This window comes from Phoca vitulina, unplaced genomic scaffold (assembly GCF_004348235.1).
Source record: "Phoca vitulina isolate PV1807 unplaced genomic scaffold, GSC_HSeal_1.0 scaffold37, whole genome shotgun sequence".
NCBI lineage: Eukaryota > Metazoa > Chordata > Mammalia > Carnivora > Phocidae > Phoca > Phoca vitulina.
The window spans coordinates 10179624-10201820 of NW_022589740.1; the positions used below are offsets into that span (position 1 = coordinate 10179624).

The 22197-nt window shown below is 37.8% G+C and overlaps 1 protein-coding gene across 2 annotated transcripts in view; it reads right to left on the bottom strand.

Moving 5' to 3' along the window:
- Positions 1-767: 767 nt before the first annotated feature.
- PTAR1 (protein prenyltransferase alpha subunit repeat containing 1) overlaps positions 768-22197 on the bottom strand; it is a 47707-nt gene continuing 26277 nt past the window's right edge. The window contains exons 4-7 of one of the 2 annotated variants that reach the window (XM_032427508.1): positions 18217-18321; positions 16217-16430; positions 8137-8438; positions 768-6020 (exon numbers count right to left, since the gene is read on the bottom strand). In XM_032427508.1, coding sequence (XP_032283399.1) covers positions 5690-6020; positions 8137-8438; positions 16217-16430; positions 18217-18321 — 952 coding nt within the window. In that variant the 3' untranslated portion in view covers positions 768-5689. The remainder of the gene's footprint in view (positions 6021-8136; positions 8439-16216; positions 16431-18216; positions 18322-22197) is intronic. The other variant, XM_032427509.1, reaches the window with a different exon arrangement.

Genomic DNA, 22197 nt, shown 5'->3' on the forward strand with positions numbered 1-22197 from the left:
TCTCTTTCAGGGAAACTGAAGTTTTAAGAAGCAAAACAGTTGTCAGTTTGAAAACCAACAGTAATTTTCTGAACAGGATTTCCAAAAACAGAATGATGTCAACTAAAACACCCCCAACTTCTGCCAAATGTGGAAAACAATATATTACAGAAATCGTTTCCATAGAAGACATGTGTAAGAGAACATTCATAATAGGGCCACAGGGACTGAAGCAGCGAGATGAACAACGAGGCAGTCACAGAGCATCTATGAGCTACTGCACTGGTAGTGGTTTATAAAAAATACTATCTATACTAAAATTTTAAGAGCTAGTAATATATTTAGCATATTTTTGCCTTTTCTTTTTTTTGCCACTGAATATAAAATTTTGTCCTAAATTTACTAAACCTTCTACACCCTGAGGAATAACAGATTAATAAAAGAAATGCCAGGGTTGGCTTTGTGGACCATATTATCATCCAAAAAGCACAACCTATAAAGAGCTAATTCTTGGAAGCACAAAGTTTCATCTGCAGACTAAGCTACTGCTCTCTTTTTTAGCAAAGAGTTTGGTTTTAAGTGTTAACATGGCCTAGCGAGAACACAGATGTCCAAGTTGAGAGCCAGAGGCGCCCCCTGCCACACACACACACACACACACACACACGCACACACACACGCGCACACACACGCACACACACACACGCGCACACACACACACGCACACACACATATACACATATACACACGCGCGCGCACACGCACACACACACATACACACACACGCACACACACATATACACACACACACGCACACACACATGCACACACACACACACACACGCACACACAACCCAGATCTACAACCGACACAATGGCTTTCTGTCTCCACTATGAACTATGACATATTGCTGCCGTTTAGGAATATATTATTCAACAGTCCTCTGAAAAGCACTTTGGAATCTTTAGCTGTATATTTTTATGAAATTACAATTACAGGTTATTTGCTATCTTGAAATAGGGACTTTCTGTCCCTCCCTCCTCCATACCCAAATATATAACATGCCACATTTTAAGTTTCATCTCAGTATTTACTTCTTTTCCTCCAACATGGAATTTGGGAGGGAATTCTTAAAAGTCCTTAAAGTGAGGCAAAGGATTCATTTAGAACAATCATTTGGCCTTTCTTGTAGGGCACAGTGCCACTGTTTCCCTTGACCTTGGGCTGCCCGGGCTTCAGGCTGATCTTCAATTATACACATGCTCTCCTCTAAAATACAATGCCTCTGACCCCCAAAAAGTTAGTTGCCACAAGGAAAGAATGAATTCTTCTTGGTAGGGTCCTTAAAAATGCTAAGAAATACACACCAAAGCATCCTACCTGCTCATATCAGTATCTCATGAAAGGATACAAACTCCATGGGACCATGCCTAGCAACTGGAATCAATACAATGAATTACAATCAACTGTCTGATAAAACTTCCATCCTTTGTTTTCCACCTAAACATTAAATATGATCTTGTTCCCTCTAGAAAGAAGAAAGGCACTCAAATTAACACAGTATGTTTAACTATTTTTTAAAAGACCTTGTGTGACAAGTAGAATTTTCAGGGTTGATTTTTTTCCTGCCCACTGCCTTCATGCCACTGAATTTGTCTATGCCTTCCTGTGACTCCACGTACACCTCCGTTCAGCAGGAGTACACCGAGAGCACGTGCAGGCATGGGGGGCGGCAGCGCGCCAAGTACCAGGGTCTGCACGGTTCTGTTTGAGACATTTATTCAGAAGACACACGTTGTTAATAATGCTGTTCACATTTTCTAGAATATTTTAAATACTTTAAAGTTCTAAAATATAATTTTCTAGTAACAAAATAACTGTAAGCTTACAAAAACTTTCTGCAAAAAAAAAGAATATACGTTACTTCCTTTTTTAACTAAATCTTTAGTATCTTCTATAATTAAGAGGGACTAAAAGATTACCCTGTTGTACAGCAAGAGGCAGTTGTACTCCTAAATTATATTTAGCCTATGCCAGATACCATCTTGTGCTACAGAAAATTACTACTGTTAATTTGTTCTCAACAGTATTAAAAGTTCTCTTTGTATAATAAGCATGAATTGACATAACCTGAATACATGGAAATCACACAAAGTCTACCACTATATATGCTTTCCTACAAACTGCCACAGAAAAGTCCAGGAACTTTTTTCCCATCTTGTGTCACATAAGCCCTCACCTGAAGATTTAAATGGCTTTGAGTGACAACCTGTATGGATTTAATCCTATTAATAATGAAGTCCTTAATTTAATTAGAACTGTACCATAGGAATAAGGGATATGACTGAGAGTCTGGGCCCAGGGTTTCCAAAGAGGTAATAGAATGCTAAAACCTAGAAAAGAAAAAGGGGACATTAATAGGTAACTAATCCTTAAATTAAAAAAAAAAATGACTCACATAGGTTTAAGAAATACCTAAAAAGGTCCACAGTTCAAGCTGGGGAGTAGAAAAGGAGAAGCATAAAATGACTATCCAGGCACAAATACAGATCAACAAGTCTTTGAAATCAAAGAATTTCTTCAAATGCCCCAGTGTCTCTGGCTCTGTTGGCAAGATCTGTCCTCCAGTATCATAAATGAACAGAAAGTAGTGTTCTTAATGCAAACGAGCTTTGTTCTATGAATTTTTAATATATATTTAAAGTACAGTTAATTCATAATTACAGAGCTGCATTTCTTGGCTGGTATTTAACGAGTTTAAACAAGGTATTTAAATGAAGAAAAACTCTAAATTAACTTATTGTTTATGTAATAGCTCACTGGAAGTATCATGAATCTAGACTACATCATTCATTCACAATCCATTATTCTAATCCATTAATTTCTCAGTCATAACTCATTCTGTTCATTACTCATGATCAATCTTTCCCTTCTTCAAACAGATAATCATTTATTAATTTGATAAATATTTAATGAGTCCTCACAATGTGCAAGGCACACAGTATAATGTGGGAACACCATATTACCAAAATAGGTATACTTAAAAAAAGGTGGGGTGGGGGAAGAAGGTGGTGGTGGAGGTATTTACAGATCTTATTGCTTTTGGCTTGTCAGTAGTATTCTTGATCCACAGGACAGTACAATGGCCTACTATTCTTCCAATGAAAAGTTTGATGAAACGTGTGTCAATCTAAACTATCTTTTTGACAATGACATATTTATAGGAAAAAAAAAAAAAAGATTAACACGTCCCTGAAAATAGACACACCTTTCCACTGCATGAACTCATTCAGTCAAAGAGATATTATCACACCATAGCTAATGAGTGTAGATGTCAACCATCTAGGAAAAAACACAACCATACAGGGCAATACTAGGTTTTTCTGTGCATGAACACTTGAAAAATGCCAATTTTAGAAATAAAGTAGCACACAAAAGTCACACAGTAAATATCCTTTAGATATTTGTATTTTTACTCCCTACTCAAAACTTTTACAGGAAGACAAGAGACCAAGATATCTTATAGGACTGCATGGCTTCATGAAGGGGTGGATTAAGGGCCTGAACACACATGAAGACAGACAACATCAAAGGTGGAGGCTATAAGAAGGCGTGAAGCACTATCAAATGGAGCTGATGTTTCACAGGGTATTGTCTACGCTCCTGTCCTGTCACTCTCACATCAAAGCATAAGAAGCCCTATTACTTGGGATACTTAGAATGATGTGTGGAAAAAAGGTAATACTGAGTGAGGCCAGGATTTGGCAACATGTATTTAGTGGAATGGGCTGACTCTCTCATGTCCTCTCTGTGTAGTCTCCCCACCATCCCCTGCAGGTGCTGAAAATCACGAACTAATGGTTCTATCCATAGAGGTCTAGATAGACCTTGAGGTATTTGATTCAAAATATGCTTTGTACACAAAGGGCCATGGAATTATGTTCATAATGACAACTGTTTTCTTACCTAAATACTACGAAAACTATAAAAGGTTAATTTTGCCCCAAGAGAGAAAAGCAGCTTCTGTCTACAAGAACCGGGCTGAACAATTTTTCTGGTGTTCTTAAGTCTTACCTGACAGTTTGCTACTCAACAAAATCATGATGCACAAAAAGAACTTATGCCTCTCCTAAGCTTAAGGCAATGTACCTCACTCAAGCCCAGGGTTTCCATAACAGAAGACAGGAGACGTCTGCCTTTCCCTATGTCTGTCCCCTCACCCTACAGGTGACCTAGCAAGTAAAAAGAACAAGCAAAGAACGGCGGTCGTACTTACTTCGGCCACTATTACATTCTGCACACACATAGGACAATAGGCAGTTTCCATCGTTAGGGGAATTTTAAAGGGGCAGTTCATATTAATACTGTGTGTGTGTGTGTGGTTTGTTTAATGGGGTATGAAATTCACTGGAAAGAGGACGGAGAGTATCTTCAGTACACATCCTCAAAATAAGACATTTAAGGAAAAACAAAGGTAAAAGTGTCAAAAAATATGGAATGGATTGGGAAAATAAAGAAAAGGTATGTGGAGAGGAAAGAACAAACACAGACCATTTACAAAGGGGAAAATATATTAAGAAAGTAAACATTACCAGGCCCTTTTCCCACCCTGCCTCACAGACCTGAAAAACCCAGCCCTTATTATTAAAAAGATAAGATACAGCTGTGAGGTGGCTACTTTGGTACCTCATCCCTGATAAGTTTAATATCAAAGTCTTTAAGTTGTTTTATTTTTTAAAACAAAGGTTGAAGAACTAACCTTCAAAAGCTATTCTTTCCTCTGGCATTTACCAGCAAACTTTTAATAATCACTTCATAAACATTTTGTAGTTTAAGTATATCCTCAGGAACTTAAATTTTTAAAAAGGAAGATTTTTATGGATACATTTCCATGCATATTTTCCCCACTTTTCATGGTGAATTTAAAAGGAAAATAAGTAGTAATAACTAAAAATGGCATTCCAGGTTTAAATAACAAATGATGTTTATAGGGGCTAACTTGAGTGTTTTTGGCCTATACCAAATTTGAGGTAAAAAGAATCTATCAAAAACTAGTGATAAAAATAATTTCCCAGTCCTGTAATTACATAAACTCTTAAAATTCATTTTTCTTTTAAAATAACCATTTTAAAAGAAAATCCATTTTAAAATGGATTACACATTGGAAGCATGTTTTTTATATAAATTCCAGTACTTCTGACTTTGGTTACATTGGTTGGTAACTTGAGAAAGAGAAATGATTTATATTTTCACAAATCCATCTATCTGGCCATTTGATTCTCAAAACAATAATTAGATATGAGTAATTTTGAGCTTGTATTATTCTAAAGCTGAACAACAACATGAATTTTTAATTAAAAAAAAAAAAAAGAAACTAGCCTATGCAGCAATTGCACTGAGGTGGGTAGACGTGTCTGTGAACCAGTTAGGAGAACCAAAATGAGAGGAAGCTTCACGTATAGAAATATAAAGGATGAAAAGTTAAAAAAAAAAAAAATTAAGACTGTTTAGCAGGAAGAAACCACACAGTTATTTTATCCCCAAAGGAATGCCAGTTCTTAACAAAATAAATAAACTGAAAGATTTACTATGGACTTTTAACCTAAAGATGAAGACCACATAATAGCAAACAGTTCATGCAACTATGTAAGGACGAAAGGAAAGCAATATTGCACTGAAATGGGAACCTGCAGGACTAATCCACCTCTTTCATTGACTCAACGTAACCAGCCACTTCCTGTATGCGTTGGCAAACCTGGCCTGCTCTACGTTCCGGCAGGTGGACAATACTTGATCGATGAACCTGTGCTCCATTTCCAGGCCCCGGGAGTCTGCAGCTGGGGTCCGCTTCAGGCGTTTGGTTTCCTGGGAATAGCCTCGCCTGCTACAGTCACTCAGCCCATCCACCTCCATGGCCTGAGACACGTGTGGGCCTGCTGCGTCACTCAAAGTCCCCCCAGGGCTGTCGACAGGTGACAACTGGGTCACGCTGTGAGGAAACCTACCACTTAAGTGATGCTGAAGGTAGAAAACGTGCCGCCTGTGAAGAAGGAGGGGGGAGGAAGAGAACACGGAAAAGAAAACTCAGTATCACAACGTCAAGCTTTTCAGGGAAAAAAACAAGAATAATAAGTTGATAATTTCAAGACATACAATACTCAGTTTGCTGTCCCCCTTGGTGACCAGAGTTACCTGGAGCGGGGGGAGGAGCAATTACACTGAAGTCTCTGCGTATTTAGACCAGAGTCTTACAAACCCAGATTACTGGATTGTTTGTGAGAAAGAACCCTACATACGACCCCAAGGGTTTTTTAATACCACTGACTGAGATGATGACAATCACTTGGAATTGTTACTCTTTGTAACTACAGTATAAAATGAGAAATAGATCTTAGCCCAATTTCTGCTATAAAAAAACAAAACAGAACCAAAATTAACTTCACTGACATCCTAAAACAGAAGTGATTCAGGAATAACGGGATTAAATAGCTCATCCAGAGGCTTTTAGTCCATGGCCTCTATCTAGTATTTTCTTTAATAAGAACAGGTATTATCTAAAAACCAACTGAACTTTTCCTGAAATCCATCATTACAGTCTCATTAAATATCTACATGCAGTAGGGATGTGCTGGGCTCTAAGCAAAGCATTTAAAAGACACAGCTCTTGTACTTCCTCTAAGGAGAGCAGTTCTCCTGCCCTTAGATTCATCTAGAGTTTTTTGTTAAAAATGAAGATCTATGTGCCTAATCTCCAAAAATTTTGACTCAGTGGGGGTGCACATCTACTGTTCACAATTGGTAAACCACATAGATTCTAGGTTGTTCTATCTCATTATTCTTATTAGCAACTCTAAGCCCTTGAGAGATAACTCTGTTCATTTTCCCAGCATATTCTGGAGTAGACAGGGAGCATATAATTTACCCATTTTATAGAGGATAAAACTTAAAGGACAGATAAGGTGCCTAAGGGCAATGACTCAATAGTAGAAAACTGGCCTGTATAATTACAGGTCATCTCAACTGTCGCTTTTCCCCATGCCTCACCCAAACTTAATCTGTATACAAAGCTTCTGCTAATCTAGCTCTCTCTTAAACACAAGTATAACTCTTACATTTTCTCAGCCTTCCTACTGATGTACCTAAATACAGAACAGCAACAAAGTCTGTTAACACCAAAACAACATGAAGTTAAGATCTATCTTCTCTCTAGAAAATGTGGAATTAAGAGTGTCTTGTTTTACAAGAAAAAGAAATTTTTTTATGAAGGTGCCAAAGAGGGGAGATGGTCTTCCACCTTCTAAATACATGTAGCATGGAAGAGCAGCTGAACACATGTCCTCAAACAGCCTACAAGATAGACTAGCCTGGCAAAAGGGGGCAGATCTCAACAACTTCAAAATACACAAATATTTAAACTGCCTACCTCCTGCCTGGCACAGGCAAGTCCTTTGTTTACAAATAGAATCCTCTAGTCTGAGGTAGAATCCGTATTTATAGAGATGGAGACGCCTCAAAAAAAGAACCAATCGGGGGTTCCCACCCGGACTTCATTCCAACATGACAGTTACTATGCTGTCAAATGTACTCAGAACTCAGGTTATGAGGTTGCTAATTTCTTTCACTCCTTCCTAATAATTCTGCCCTCCTCCAAAGCACACTTTAAAAAACAAAAAGTGTCAAGAGCTTATACTTAAGGAAACTTAATTTGCAGACCATCAATAAGCTTAACTATTCTCAAGGTCTAATCAATAGTCTAAACCCGACTCTGCATCAAATTTACCTTTTAAGTTTCTTCATTGTTTTTTAAAGACTAAATAAATGGCAGCGCTCTACCCCAGATATACTATAAATACCAGAATCTCCAGGGAGGGAGTCCAGAAACTTGTTTTCAGTTTGGAAGTAACACAGGCTATTCTGTTGGGCAGTCAAGCTTGAATACCACCATCCTAAGCATTAGGCAAAGATCTGCATGAGGAATCTCATATTGAAGATCACGAGGAAGAAGATATGGTAACATAAACGCCCCTGAATTCAGGCAAAGCTCCATGATCAATTACCATATTTACCTGAGCAGGCAGGCGTAAGACTTAAGACCTTCTACAGCTCTCATAAAGCCAAGCAGTTCCATGCAGAAAATAGATTTTCCCTCCTCTTACCTGTGACACCAAAGGGTTTCATGTCCTGGGTAGGAATCAATAAGATCAGTGCTGAATTCAACTTCTTCTTCTAGAAGACGGGGAAGATTTATCCTTGCTTCCTCTGTTGAAGCTGCTGCTTCATCTTTTGGAAGAACTAGATCTGGCTCACTTCTCAAAGGGTTTTGCTCCAATACAGAAACATCTATCACAGTTTGGCTAATCAAAGACTTTAACAGAAACTGGCGGTAGTGAAATCCACTGTGGTCTGAAACATGCATGGATGCCCAGTGTTTAGTAGAAGACAGTTCATCAAGAAGAATCTTGTAGGAAGAAAAAAGGGAAGTGAGAAGAGAAACTGCCAAAGGAATTTCTTTCTCCATTAATGTTTTGGATTTCTCTTTAATTTGTTCCTTGTATTTTTTGGTAACACTGTTTCTACCAATATTTTGTATACAATGTCCAACACAGTGCTGTCACTCAGTGGAAGCTCAGTAAAGGCTAGTTTCCCCTTTCCCTAATAAAGTAGTAAGAGGTGTATATATATATATATATATACACACACACACATATACACACCCTACAGAATTTAAGGACTTATTTGTCATTCTTTCTCTGGACCTTGATCAATCAATTCTGATCGGCACACACACAGAAAAGCTATTCTAAAATAACGATGAACATTAGGGTGTTTATTTACAAGAATGCTGATGTTGAAGAGAAAATATAAATTCAAAGGTTACTTTGATGAACGTTCTTTAACTTTTAATGAACATTACAATATCTAACTTACTATGTGTTGAACAATTGACTCAATGTATTATTAGTTCTTCACTATAAGTGCCATGAGGGCAGAGACTGTCAGTTTTGGGCTTAGTACAAAAAATATGATGCAAGAGCGCATGATTTTCCTATTCATCTCAAACTCAATTAACATCAATGATAAATGATTTTTTTTTAAGTAGATGAGACAAAATTCAGCAGTGAATTAAGTCTTTGTATTATCAATCCTGCAAACTAAGCAACTTCAAATGGGATGATTAAAAAGAAAAGCAGCAGTTATGAAAAAATAAATTATCTGGCAGTGTCTTGGACAAGTTGCAAATGCAAATGGAATTTGATCAGCAAAAGCCATACTGAGGGCCTACCACATTCCATCAGAGGATTTTCAGACCAGCTAAGGAAAAAAGACATTTACTTGCCAGCAGTGAATAATATAGACAGCACAAAGCCCAAGGGCTCCTCCTTTAGCTGCTTTTCAAGGGTCCCAGGCAAATGCCTTCTCTTGTACCAAGATCCCCTCCATTTCTCACAGTTCCTCTCTTCCCTAGAAGAAATCTTTCCCTCTCCTGAACCTCCATGGTTCCTGTGTGTTCTACCAGACATTACAGAATTTTCTGTACATCTTTTCATCCCCACTAAATTCTACAAGTTGTTTAAGATATTTATTCATTCCTAATTAATGTTTCCATCATTCTATACCCAATGGCATCAGAGTGAACATGTAAGTATTTTATGAATGAATCAATGAATGAAATGAACAATTTAATGAATTAAGTGACTAGTACATAGGGACAAGATTACTCCCAGCAAGGACAGTCGATTTATATCAGTGAAATGCTTTAAATATCTCCTTTAAATTCTAATGAGTTTATTCAAAGCCAAATAGGTTTGTTCCAGAGCTGGTGAATCTCTGAGAAATGGAAAACAAGACTGTTCATTTGATTAAAATGGTCAGCAAAACAGCACCAGATAAACTTCTACCTTAGAAAAATATATACTAACCTTAAGGTTATTACATCTTTGAAGAATTAACCTGCGGGACATTTAGGCAATAATACATCAGCTTTTTAATTTTGGTAGGGCTTCTTAATATGGACTGGAAAGAGTACAAAACATGTTTAAAAGGAATTTACATAACAGGAAAAACCTTTAGATTATTTCTTACTGCATAGTTCTATACATAAAATTTTTAATTATTTTAATTTTGAGACAAAAAATAGCACATAGGTGAAAGATTTTCAACATGAATTTAATTCCTTTAAAAATTTTTCTCAGACTTTTTAAGAGAAAAATTCACTATATTCTTTTCCCTTGATATACTTAATAGGTATACTAAATGAGAAAAGAAACTTTAACAGGAATTTCAGGGCATTTTTTACTAGAATCAAAAGGTACAGAGATATAAACAATTATTTAAAAAAAAAAAACAATTACTTTTAAAGTGATCTTAAAGTCACTGCATAGAGATAAGGCTTAATTAAATGTAAGGTACTGACTATGACAGAACTTACATACCATTATTCTTTTTCAATACTCCATATAAAAAAATGAATGAGTGAACAAATAAGTACAAGAGAACTACAGAAGCAGGGCTATGACACAGAAGGATTAACAGGTTTAAAATCAAAGACTATTGAAAATGCTCATTCCAACCTATATATGCCTTCCTTCCTAGAAATTTTTAAAAATAACATTTGGTTATTTTCTGATTATGAAAGTGATACAAAACGATCATTCTAGAAAATTCCAGAAATACAGAATACAAAAAAACAAAAAGAAATCACCCATTATCCTGTTGGCCAGAGAGAACGACTCTTAACGTTCTGGCCAATCACCAGTCTTTCAGCTTTTTTCTATGCATGCATGTGTGCAGTTGATTTGTAACACAAATTTGGGATATTCTTTTATGCTGATTTTATTCCACTTAAATCATATACATATACCCATGTCATTAAATATTATTCTGTAATTTTAAACTTTTGTATAATATTTCATCCCAAAGATTATCCTTCATCATTCATTTTGTTTCTACTCTTATATAAGTAACACTCTCATGAACACATATATATAAGGTCGATGTGCACAACTTATTTATTTAGGAGAAATTTCTAGATGTATATTTACTGAACAGTGAAAAACATTTTGTAAAGTTCTTAATATATATTGTCAAAGTGCCCTCCAGAAGGGCTGTATAATTTACATTCCTACTGGAAGAACGTGTTATATATTTCTTAAATTCCTTACCAGTACTTTACTCTTCACTAATTTTTTTTTTTTTTTTTTAAATGATTTTATTTATTTATTTGACAGAGAGAGACACAGCGAGAGAGGGAACACAAGCAGGGGGAGTGGGAGAGGGAGAAGCAGGCTTCCCGCTGAGCAGGGAGCCCGACGTGGGGCTCGATCCCAGGACCCCGGGATCATGACCCGAGCTGAAGGCAGATGCTTAACGACTGAGCCACCCAGGTGCCCCTAATCTTCACTAATTTGATAACTGGAAAATCATGTCATTTTAATTTCCATGTCCTTTTATCATTAAGGCCAAACAATTGTTCTTATTCCCTTATTTTTCCTGTTTCTTCTTATACAAATTGCCTATTTTGCCTAATTCTCTTCTTTTATAACTGCCTAATTTACTATTTGTGACAGTCATTAATTTCTCTTAAGGGTCTGCAAGAGATCTTTATAAAGATGTTAAGTCCCTAAGTTGCAAATATTTTTCTTAATATATTACTACAATTAATTTTTTTAATTCCATTTTTTTTCTTCAGGTATGTTTTTATTCCATTTAGAGTTCAGTTTGGTATAGGAGATTAAAACCTCAATTATTTTCTAAAAGGTCAATCTTATCAGCATCACAAATTGAACAAAGAACCCTTTCTCCAATTATGTGAAATGCCATACTTACCATCAGTGAAATCTGTACGCATTAGATACTGGGATTTGCTTCTGGGCCTTAGATTTTTCCATTACTGTTTTTATTTTTGAGCCAGTACCACAGATGACTCTGTCTTTATAAACATTTAGATATATACTGGTATTGATACAATGTTCCTCATTTTTATTTTTTCCCAACAATTTCTTAGCTATTCTTGAAGTTTTATTCTTTCTAATGTACTTTAGAACCAATTTTTGAAGTTGAAAAATAAACTGATGATTTTCAGTATAATCACAAACTTGTGCAGCCATCACTGCTATCTAATTTCAGAACATTTTCATCACCTCCCAAACAACCCCTATTCCTATAAGGAGTCCCCTAAATCTCCATTCGCTCCAGCCTCTGGCACCCACTAATGTGCTCTGCCTATTGTGAATGTCATATAAATGGAATTCTAGAATATGTGGCATTCTGAATCTGGCTTCTTTCCATCAGCATGTTTTCAGGGTTCATCCATGTATCAGGACTTTGTTTCTTTATGGCTGAATAACATCCCATTGTATGGATATACCACATTGCATTTATCTACTCCTCAGATATTGGACGTTTGAGTTGTTACTTTTTGGGGGGGCTATTATGAATTATGCTGTTACAAACACTGCTGTAACAAGTTTTCAATTCTGTGGGGTATATACCTAAAAGTAGAACTGCAGGGTCATATGTGGTAATTCCAGGTTTAATTTTTTGAGGAAATGCCAAATCGTTTTCCACAGTGGCTGCATCATTTCACATTCCTACCAGCAATGTATAAGGGTTCCAGTTTCTCCGCATCCTTGTCAGCACTTTTAACTTGTTTTTTCATTTCAGCCATCCTACTTGGTATGAAATGATATCTCACTGTGGTTTTGATTTGCATTTCCCTGATGGCTAATGATGTTGAACATCTTTTCATGTCTTTATTGGCCATCTGTATGTCTTTTTTTGCAGAAATGGCCCTGTGTGCTTTCTCAGGTGACATACCATTATCAACTTTTAATTGGCTAGTAGTAATAAATTCTATTCAAATGTGAGTCTTTCCTCTCACCCTACCCTCACAAATGAGACTGTTTTAAAATTTACTTAAATAAATGTCTACCTAAAACATACAATCACCATAGAAAACAAAACAGAAAATGAAAATGTCATAATTCCACCCTCTAGCACTGTTCACGATTCTTTTTTTTTTTTTGACTAGAAAATGAATATGTGTTTATTATGGAAAACACAAGCCAATAGATCTGTAATAGCGCTGTATGTGTATATATATATATGTTAAGCAGTTACAATACGCCAAGCACTGTTCCAAACACTTTAAAATCTCATCCAAAGCTAATAATATATTAAAACATTATATTAGGACCATCTCATATTTAGTTTTAAAGATCCTTATCCTATAGTGAACTTTTTCTTTAAATAATCTTCCAAAATATAATTTTTAGTAGCAACAAAATATTCCAATTTGTGATGAACTGCAATGTAACTAATCTGTTATTATTGGAGGGTTAGAGTGGTTCTATTATAAAGAGCATTTTCAGGGCGCCTGGGTGGCTCAGTTGGTTAAGCGACTGCCTTCGGCTCAGGTCATGATCCTGGAGTCCCGGGATCGAGTCCCGCATCGGGCTCCCTGCTCAGCAGGGAGTCTGCTTCTCCCTCTGACCCTCCTCCCTCTCATGCTCTCTGTCTCTCATTCTCTCTCTCTCAAATAAATAAATAAAATCTTTAAAAAAAAAAAAAAAAGAGCATTTTCATATATCAAACTTTCATATTTAATATAATAGCCCGTGTTTATTGAACACTTAGTACAAGCACTTCTGACGGCCACTTTACGTGGATTTTCCCATTTAATTCACATCACTCAATGAGAAAGGATGGTACAGTCAGGATTCAAATTAGGTTTGTCTGACCACTGAGTGGAACCTTTAATTACTACACCACCATACTATATCTCCCAGTATTTCTTTAGGATGAATTCCTACGGGCAGAACTACTAGATTAGAAAGAACACACTTTTTTGGTAGAGTCTGATAAATGCTGCCATGTTGTCCTTCAGTAAGATCACAATAATTTCTACAATGCTTGTTTTCATAGCCTTATCAATGCTGGATACGAGTACTTTAAAAAAAAAATATTTTCGGGGTGCCTGGGTGGCTCAGTTAAGCGTCTGCCTTTGGCTCGGTCATGATCTTGGGGTCCTGGGATCGAGCCCTGCATCAGGCTCCCTGCTCAGTGGGGAGTCTGCTTCTCCCCCTCCCCCCAGCTTGTGCTGTCTCTTTCTCAAATAAATAAAATCTTAAAAAAAAAATCATTTTCAATTTCCTAAGTAAAAAGATGCCAGCTCATTTTATATGTATTTTTAAGCTGCTTTAGACCGGTGGTACTCTGTGATTACTCCCTCTAACAGACAAAGCACAGTAGGGCATGAGCTCTGAGCTGGGAACACTGGCTTCTAAGAACAGAAAGGGGATTTTGCAAATTCATCACTCTCACTGAGAGAGCTGCAGTGGCAGAGGGGAAAGGAAGGGCATGGAGTTCAACCAAGGGCAGGGCATAGCTGGTGGACAACGTGTGAGCCTAGGAGCAGGCCCAGGCAGCTGAGTCAACACACCACTAATGAGTTGTCATCTTCAACATCGGACAGTCTCAAGAAACCAAGAATTTCACCTTGGCCCTGTGTTCCTGATTTTATGGGAATGCCACTTTAAAAGGTCCACATCAAGGCAGGCAAGTCTCCAAAGACTGCTCAGCTCACCTGGACTCTGCCTTTCTCTTTATCCTTCATGCTCCCCATGCCCCTCCCACCCCCTCCGCACTATCAAGTTGTGGAGCTGAGATGACCAGACTCCCTAAGGACTCCCTATCTCCCACATCCCACCAGATGACCTGGACTCCTGACAACGAGGCAGCCTTCCTTCTGGCAGCTGCTCCCAGTGAGCCCAGCTGGGATGAGAAGCCATTTCTGTGCTCCCACTGTCCCCTGGGCTTCCTTCAGCGCCTGCAAGTGTCAAACTGCTTTGTGACTGTTCGTATCTGTTCCCTCAACTAGATTCTCAATTTGCTGAGAGCAATCTCTTGGTTATTATGCCACACCCAGCATACAGGGCAGTGTCTGGGAATGAAAGAGTTTCAGTACTTTTTCATGGATAAATTATAATGAGTTGATCGAGCAAACTGGGAGTCAGTTTCACCTAAACTTTCTATCTGTGAGGAACAGAGAAAGGAACTAAAATTTAGTGAGCCTCTGTTAGGTGCCCAGTACTTTACACACATTAACTCAAATAATCTTCACAATAATCCACTGAGGCAGACAGTGGAGCTGGTATTTCACAGATGAAACATGAAAGCTTTCCACACATAGCTAGTGAGGCCAAAATCTGAAGCCAGGTCAGGAGGATTCTGTCTTTGCTCTTTCCACTCCCTCACGGGGACTCCTGTCCAGAAACACAAAGCCAATATAAACTGGAGGGGAAGCGCTACTCTTTGAGAACTGTTGGCTTAAAAGTCCCCAGAAATGAAAACTCTTAATTTACCCTGGAGGAATCTCTGGCTAGGACACAGAGAGGGGAGAGGGAACCTGGGAAGGGAGATGGAGGAAGGGGCTGGTGAGCAAAATGAGAGCGTGCTTCCCAATTAATCTGAAAATACCACTTAAGGTATTTTGACCCCTTTAAGTTGTCTTAAGCCTGAGATGCTTTCAGAGCAGTACCCTACATTCTTACGGCACTTAAACGTAAGAAGTGAAGAAAAATATAGAGAAGCTATAGTACGAAGAAGGAACCAAAGGATACCTAGTTCTCATCCTGATGAACAGTAAGTGAAGGCACCCCATTCCTTCCAACCCAGCTCTGCCTCCAGATAACCCCCTGAGCCCTGTGAAAAGTGTTTTTCTTAAATCCAACCCTTTCCCCAATTTAGTAGGCCTGGGCTGGGACTCCAAAATCCGAAGGTCATTTATAGACAAAGGCAAGTTTGGGAATACCAGGTGAGATCTTCTCTTCCCTCCCCAGGAGAGGGGATGGTGAGAAGGCAGCGAGCTGATTGAGCACATTAAGTCACATAACCAGAGCCCACCAAGAAAGAACAACTCCAATGCTATAAGGCCTAATAATCCCTTCCTATTCCGGGGCAAAATGAATTATGCTCCATCTTCTTACTGCTTAAACTTGCCTTCGTTCTACAATGTACTAACCTGAAGAGTGCCAGAAACCGCGCTGGTGAGGAATGCAACCTTTTTTTAAATTGCCAGGGTTTCCTTGGAGGTATCAGCTGCTAGATCCTCCCCAGGCCGCTGGGCCATTAGCTCCTCTACTTTCCTCCTTCAAAGCTCCTCTGAGGAGGAGCTGCTATCAGAAGACTTCAAGGGCAGACAGGGACTGTGCCTCGGGAGACGAAGCGCGGCCTTACCCTGACGTCCAGCTTCGCCAGGTGCTGGAGAACCCAGATGCGATGGGACCAGGCGTTGTAGTTGCTCGGGTATCTCCCCGCCGCTTCACCACAGACCTCCATCTCTTCTCGGACCAGTCTCTGTGTCCTCTCTGCAGGAACTGCTGCTGGGTTTCCTTTCGTCACAAAGGCAGGCAAGGAGGTTTCCTGAATTAGCTGTTGTAGCACCCATCGCCTGTGAAGGTACACATGGGAATGAATATGAGGAAAGAACACAAACCAGAGAGAAAAACAACCAGTTTTCTTTGTTCTCAATCTCCACCCATACAATGCAAACTAATCCCTGTCTATGAGCCCAATTTGGGGGGAGTGGGATTATTCTGTTGTTTTTGTTGTTAAAGATGTCATTAAACTTCAGCACCACTGACGGGGAGGAGGGTGAAGAAAGGACAAACAGGAAAGAGAAACCTTTCTAAAACATTAAAATTTGTCAGAAAGAGAATGCTTCAGTTCCAATATGACAGCTCCAAAACTCCATTTGGCCAGAAAATGCAAAGACAGGGTGTGTACATGGAGGGGGGACTGCAGTGGTTGTGGTGGAGGGGATATTAATTAATGGCTGGTAAATACCAGAAGAGGAGTCATGGTTCACATCTTTAATTACATGTGCATGCCTCACCCTATGTGTATTTGCTTGCAAACAAGAAGCTGCATTATCTGCTTTCATTAAGCAGAATTTCTATGTTATAGCACAGAATCTGGAAGGACACAACCATCAGGAGGTTTTAAATGTCTTTATCCACAAATTTTTCCCTTGTCTTTTTAAGATTTTCATTAGCATACTTATTTAAATGAAAGGCACTAAAAAAGCATCTCTAACCACTTAATGTGGTTGAGTTTTTTACAAATATCTTCTCATAAGAAGGGACTCTTTTAGACTAAAAATGTCCAACCCAAAGGTTACTAGAAATTGAGTAAGAAAACTCATTTTTTCCTTTTCAAATAGAATTTTACCTAACTTATAAAACAAAAGCTTGCTTTATATAAAATATTAGATAAGCCTATAAATTGGTGAATGCATATTCAATACTGCCCTCCCCTGCCCCCAGTCCTTTCCAAACCTCCACACACACAACCACAGGCCTCTCTGAGGTGCCATCTCAATTCCTACTAAGAAAAAACATCCAGCATGGAAGTAGCTGATTTGCAATGCTAGCCAAAGCCAAGATTACAGTGAAAATACCCTGAACTAACTAAGATCCTAAAAATGCTCAGGATTTAAGAAAAGTTGTAAGTGGCTTAGTAAACTGAAAACAGACTTCTTAAAGAATTTCTCCACCGACCCCAAGAAGCCACCAGCCCACACTATCTCATTTTAGTCAAAACTGGGTAGTTCCATGGAGTCCACGAGGAATATGCTCCAGAGAGCCAGGATGGTGAGGAGAGTTTTCACGTGCATTTTGGCTGACTCAGGCCTTTAACCTAAAAATACTCTCTGCATTTACAGTCTTAGGAACTTCAGTGCAGCCTATACACCACTCATCTCAGCTACCTTTATCGTCGTTATTTTGTTAATTTTAATAACTACAACCATCTATACCAGAAACAGACCTGAATTAATTATAAAACCCAAGTTGCTCATTATAGTTGACTATCTAAATGCCATTTCTATGACTGCTCAGATAGTTCATAATGAACAATAACAGCTAAAATTTACTGAGTATTTAATATGTGCCAGGCACCGTGGTGGTGCTAACATACATTATTTCATGTAAAGCCAACCATTAACTCTGAAATAGGTGTGATTGTTATTCCCATTTTACGAATGAGAAAACTGAGGCTTGAAGAGCTTAAATCATTTCTGAAGGTCACACAGGGAACAAGTGATGGCATCTGGAGTTAAAAAGTAGGTAATTTGACTTTAGAATTCATACTCTGAACCAGTATGTGACCCTGCTGGACACTGTTGTTTCTCCAGCCATTCTGAATCCTAAGAATCCTATAGTGTAAATTAACCACACCTGTGAATCCATGTTTCTGGACTCTTTGGAAATTTAGTTAAGGCCAGTTTTCCGAGATGTAAGTCCTTAACTGGATGTAAAGTGCCAGAGAGGATGAGCTCTTTTCTGTAAAAGAAAAATGAAAAGAACCATTATTCTACCTTTCCATCCAAACATACTGCATGGCTATTAACATAATCTCACTGGGAAGAAAAAAAATAAGAAAACATGAAACTCTCATAAGTATCACACACGGTAATCAAGAATGTATTCTTGTCATCTCTAAGTAACAGGATTAATAAGCAGAAATAGAAGCTCTTAAATCAATAGTGGAACTTTAGTTACCTATTTGGGAAAGGGCAAAGAGGTTTGCTGGCTTGTCTCATTTCCAAAACTTACAAGGCCTGACATCAGTATCTGTAGGGCAGATCCAGTACTAGTCAAGAATTGTTCTAACTTCCCAAGTTGGACATGATATGATTCATTACCAAAAAATACATAAAGAGCAACACACACAGCATGATTAAGATGGAAAGAATCATTCACTACCCTAACAAAATCACTATTTTTATTTTTCAATTTTCCCTTCTGTCTTTCCTCATATGCATATACATTTTAACATAATTTTATATTCTGCTTTATAGCTTAAGAATTATTCCATGGTGCTACATAATCTTTAAAGCGAACATTTAAATCGGTCAAGTAGTTTTCACTGAGTGGCTACTCTGTAATTTCATGACCTTTTCCTCTTTGGTTAGACATTTAGGTTGCTTCCAAGTTTTTGCTTTTCTGAAACAGAGCTTTGTGCTTAAGATGTCTTTCATTTCTGCTACTTAGGAAAGTTCCCAAAAGATGTTATTACCAGGTGAACTACCTGCATGGCCCTTGAGACACTAGACCATTTCTTTTTGAAATACAAATAGAAGTAAGAGCAACGTCAGGTTTTTGTTGCTGTTTTCAAAGTGTTCAAAGCTGCCATGTAATTATAAAGAACGTCATGAAAGAGCTCTCCACCTATTATTTCCCAAGTAAATACGATTTAGGTTTTGATTTAATTTCTCAGGTAAGTTTTTGATAAGAAGTTCTGCTCTTACTGATTATACTCCCAATTACTTTTCAATGTATCTATTATAATAAAATTAGGTCATTTACTAGACTTTATTAATCTTAAAAAGTCCTTCCTGTGATAGGGTTGATAGTTCATTTATTTTAGAGAACTTTAGTTCCAAGAAGACCAGAGCCCAGATCCTATACCTCACCTACTTAGATGAATTTAGTTCCTAATTACCACCATGCATTTTCTTTCCAACAGCAATGTGCCATTTCTAGATTTTTATTTGATAAGGAAAATAACTTTCTTTTTAGTGAAAATACTGAACAGTGATGACAAATATTTGTATTTTACAATCATTTTAGGTCAGGCACTTCATTCCAGGATATAATTTCAAGTGATACTGAGAAGGTTTATGGGTACTTTAACAAATGGGTTTATTGGCTATTTTTCTTTCAATGCACAGGAAGCCTATGTGTCACTGAAAGAGGATTTAATGCAACAGCCAATTACTTTTGCAGTCCTGCATCATTCTTCTTCTGAAATCAGTAATGTTTCATTATACAGTAAGTCAGGATACCTATAGTGTTCAAAGGAGGCAAAATAATATTCTGTATAATTTTAACTTCTTTGTAATGCAGTGTTTCTCAAAGTAAGGTCCTTAACTGCAACATTACCATCATCTGGAACTTGTAAGAAATACAGATTCTCAAGCCTCATCCCAGACCCGCTGAATCAAAAACTAGTGACAAAGCAATGTGTTTTAACAAGTGCTCCAGGTGATGCACACCAAAGTTTAAAAACCTCTATGGTACAGAATTTACTATATTAAGCCTAATTTCCATTTACTAAATTTAAAACCTCTCCTTATTACAACTGCCTACCTATACTCCCATATATATCTATGGGGAAATAGTCAAAATTTTCTTCAGAAAAGAGGAGTTACTTTATACCTGAATCTTTAAAAAGTTTCTTCAATTAGGGCTCCTTTAAAAAAAAAAGAAAGATTTTATTCATCTTGAGAGAGAGAAAAAGAAAGAGAAAGCAGGGGGAAGGGCAGAGGTAGAGGGAGAGGGAGAGGGAGAGAGAGAATCTCAACCAGACTCCACGCTGAGTGTGGAGCCCGACGCAGGGCTCCATCTTACAACCTGAGATCATGACCTGAGCCGAAATCAAGAGTCAGACACTCAACCCACTGAGCCACCCACATGCCCCTAGGGGTGCTCTCTTAATTTATTTTGCACAACATATTTGGGAAGAGATCTTAGCCTGAAACAACCCCAATCAAAGGTATACGTGGATGCTTAAAAAGATCACCTGACAGAATCATAAAAAAGAAAGCAAAATTTAAATATCAATTTAATAAACATTCTTGGGGACAGGACTGAACACTGTAGATGTTGAATATTACCATAAACAAATTTCTTTTTAAATAATCTTTTTTTTTCCTACAGATTTTATCTATCTATTTGAGAGAGAGCACGAGTGGGATGAGGGTGCAGAGGGAGAAGCAGGCTTCCCGCTGAGCAGGGAGCCAGCCAGATGTGGGGCTTGATCCCAGGACCCTGGAATCATGATCTGAGTCAAAGGCAGACATTTAACCAACTGAGCCACCCAGGAGCCCCATAAACAAAATTTTTAAAGATCACTTGAAAAAGGAATATAGTAAATGATTACATTATAGCTATCACTTAAACAAGAGATATAATAAAAGAAAATCAACTACTGTAATGCATTCAAGTAGGGATCTATCTTGAGAAAAATTTCAGTCACACTGAAATTTGTGACTGATCATGATGATTCCACTTCAAAAAGTGCTATATGTATCTCAAACCAGCTAGATATATGCACACATAATGTGCTCTGGAAAAAGGCTGGATAAGTTGAAAAAAATAACTCTTGTGATGACAAAGTCACTGATGTCAATAAGCCACGTGAGACATTTGAATTAAACTGTTTAATGAAATGTAAGAAAATGATGAATAATTAAAATACTTCACGTTATTTTAAAGGTATGTAACTAAATTTAAAAAGTATCATATTAAGACATTTGCTTATTTCATGCACATACCTTTAAGTTTACATATTATTATTAGCCTAAAATTTTTTTCTTGGACTTTTCTTATTGAGGAAGTGGAGTGCTGCCTTAAATTTGAGGCAGCTTTATTTTCAGGCACATTGACTAAGCTGGGCTTTGAGATTCATCCTGAAAGCCTTAGGTGATACACTGCAAACAGAGAACGAAGGAATAAAACAAAGGTCAAATAAATGTGGGGGAGAAGTACATAGGAAAGGAAAAGGCCACATGTGTTGTGTTGTAAAGAGGAGGGGGTGGTAGGGAACAGGGCCATGCTATATGTGCAACCTTGTTGTGGCATATTACATGAAGGCTTTTCTAGTTCTACAAAGTTTACTTATTTATTTGTCAAAGAGAGAGAGAACACAATTAGGGGGAGTGGCAGGCAGGGGGAGAAGCAGGCTCCCTGCTGAGCAAGGAGCCCGATGCGGGGCTCATGGGATCAGGACCTGAGCCGAAGGCAGACGCTTAACTGACTGAGCCACCCAGGCGTCCCTGGTTTATCTTATTTTTTTAAGTTTTTTCTGTCTTCTCTCTATCTCAGGCTATTAATTATGGTTTCTCTCTGCTGTCACTTGATTTAAAATTTGTAGGAAACCAGGGGCTATGTGTATCCTGTCCATGGTTAAATCTCCACTGGCTAGCTCAGTACTTGGAACACAGTATGACTGAATAAACAAATGCCATCTTTTTTACCCCCTGAATCTTTATTCTGTCTGAAATAATGATAATAGTAAGAGTCATCTTCATAAAAATTACCATTTACTGAAAACTTCTCCTGAATCAGCCACTGTGTTAAGTGATTTGCATATATTATCTAATCTAATCCTCAAAACAATCCTGTATTATGTTGATATATATGAAATTGCTGATA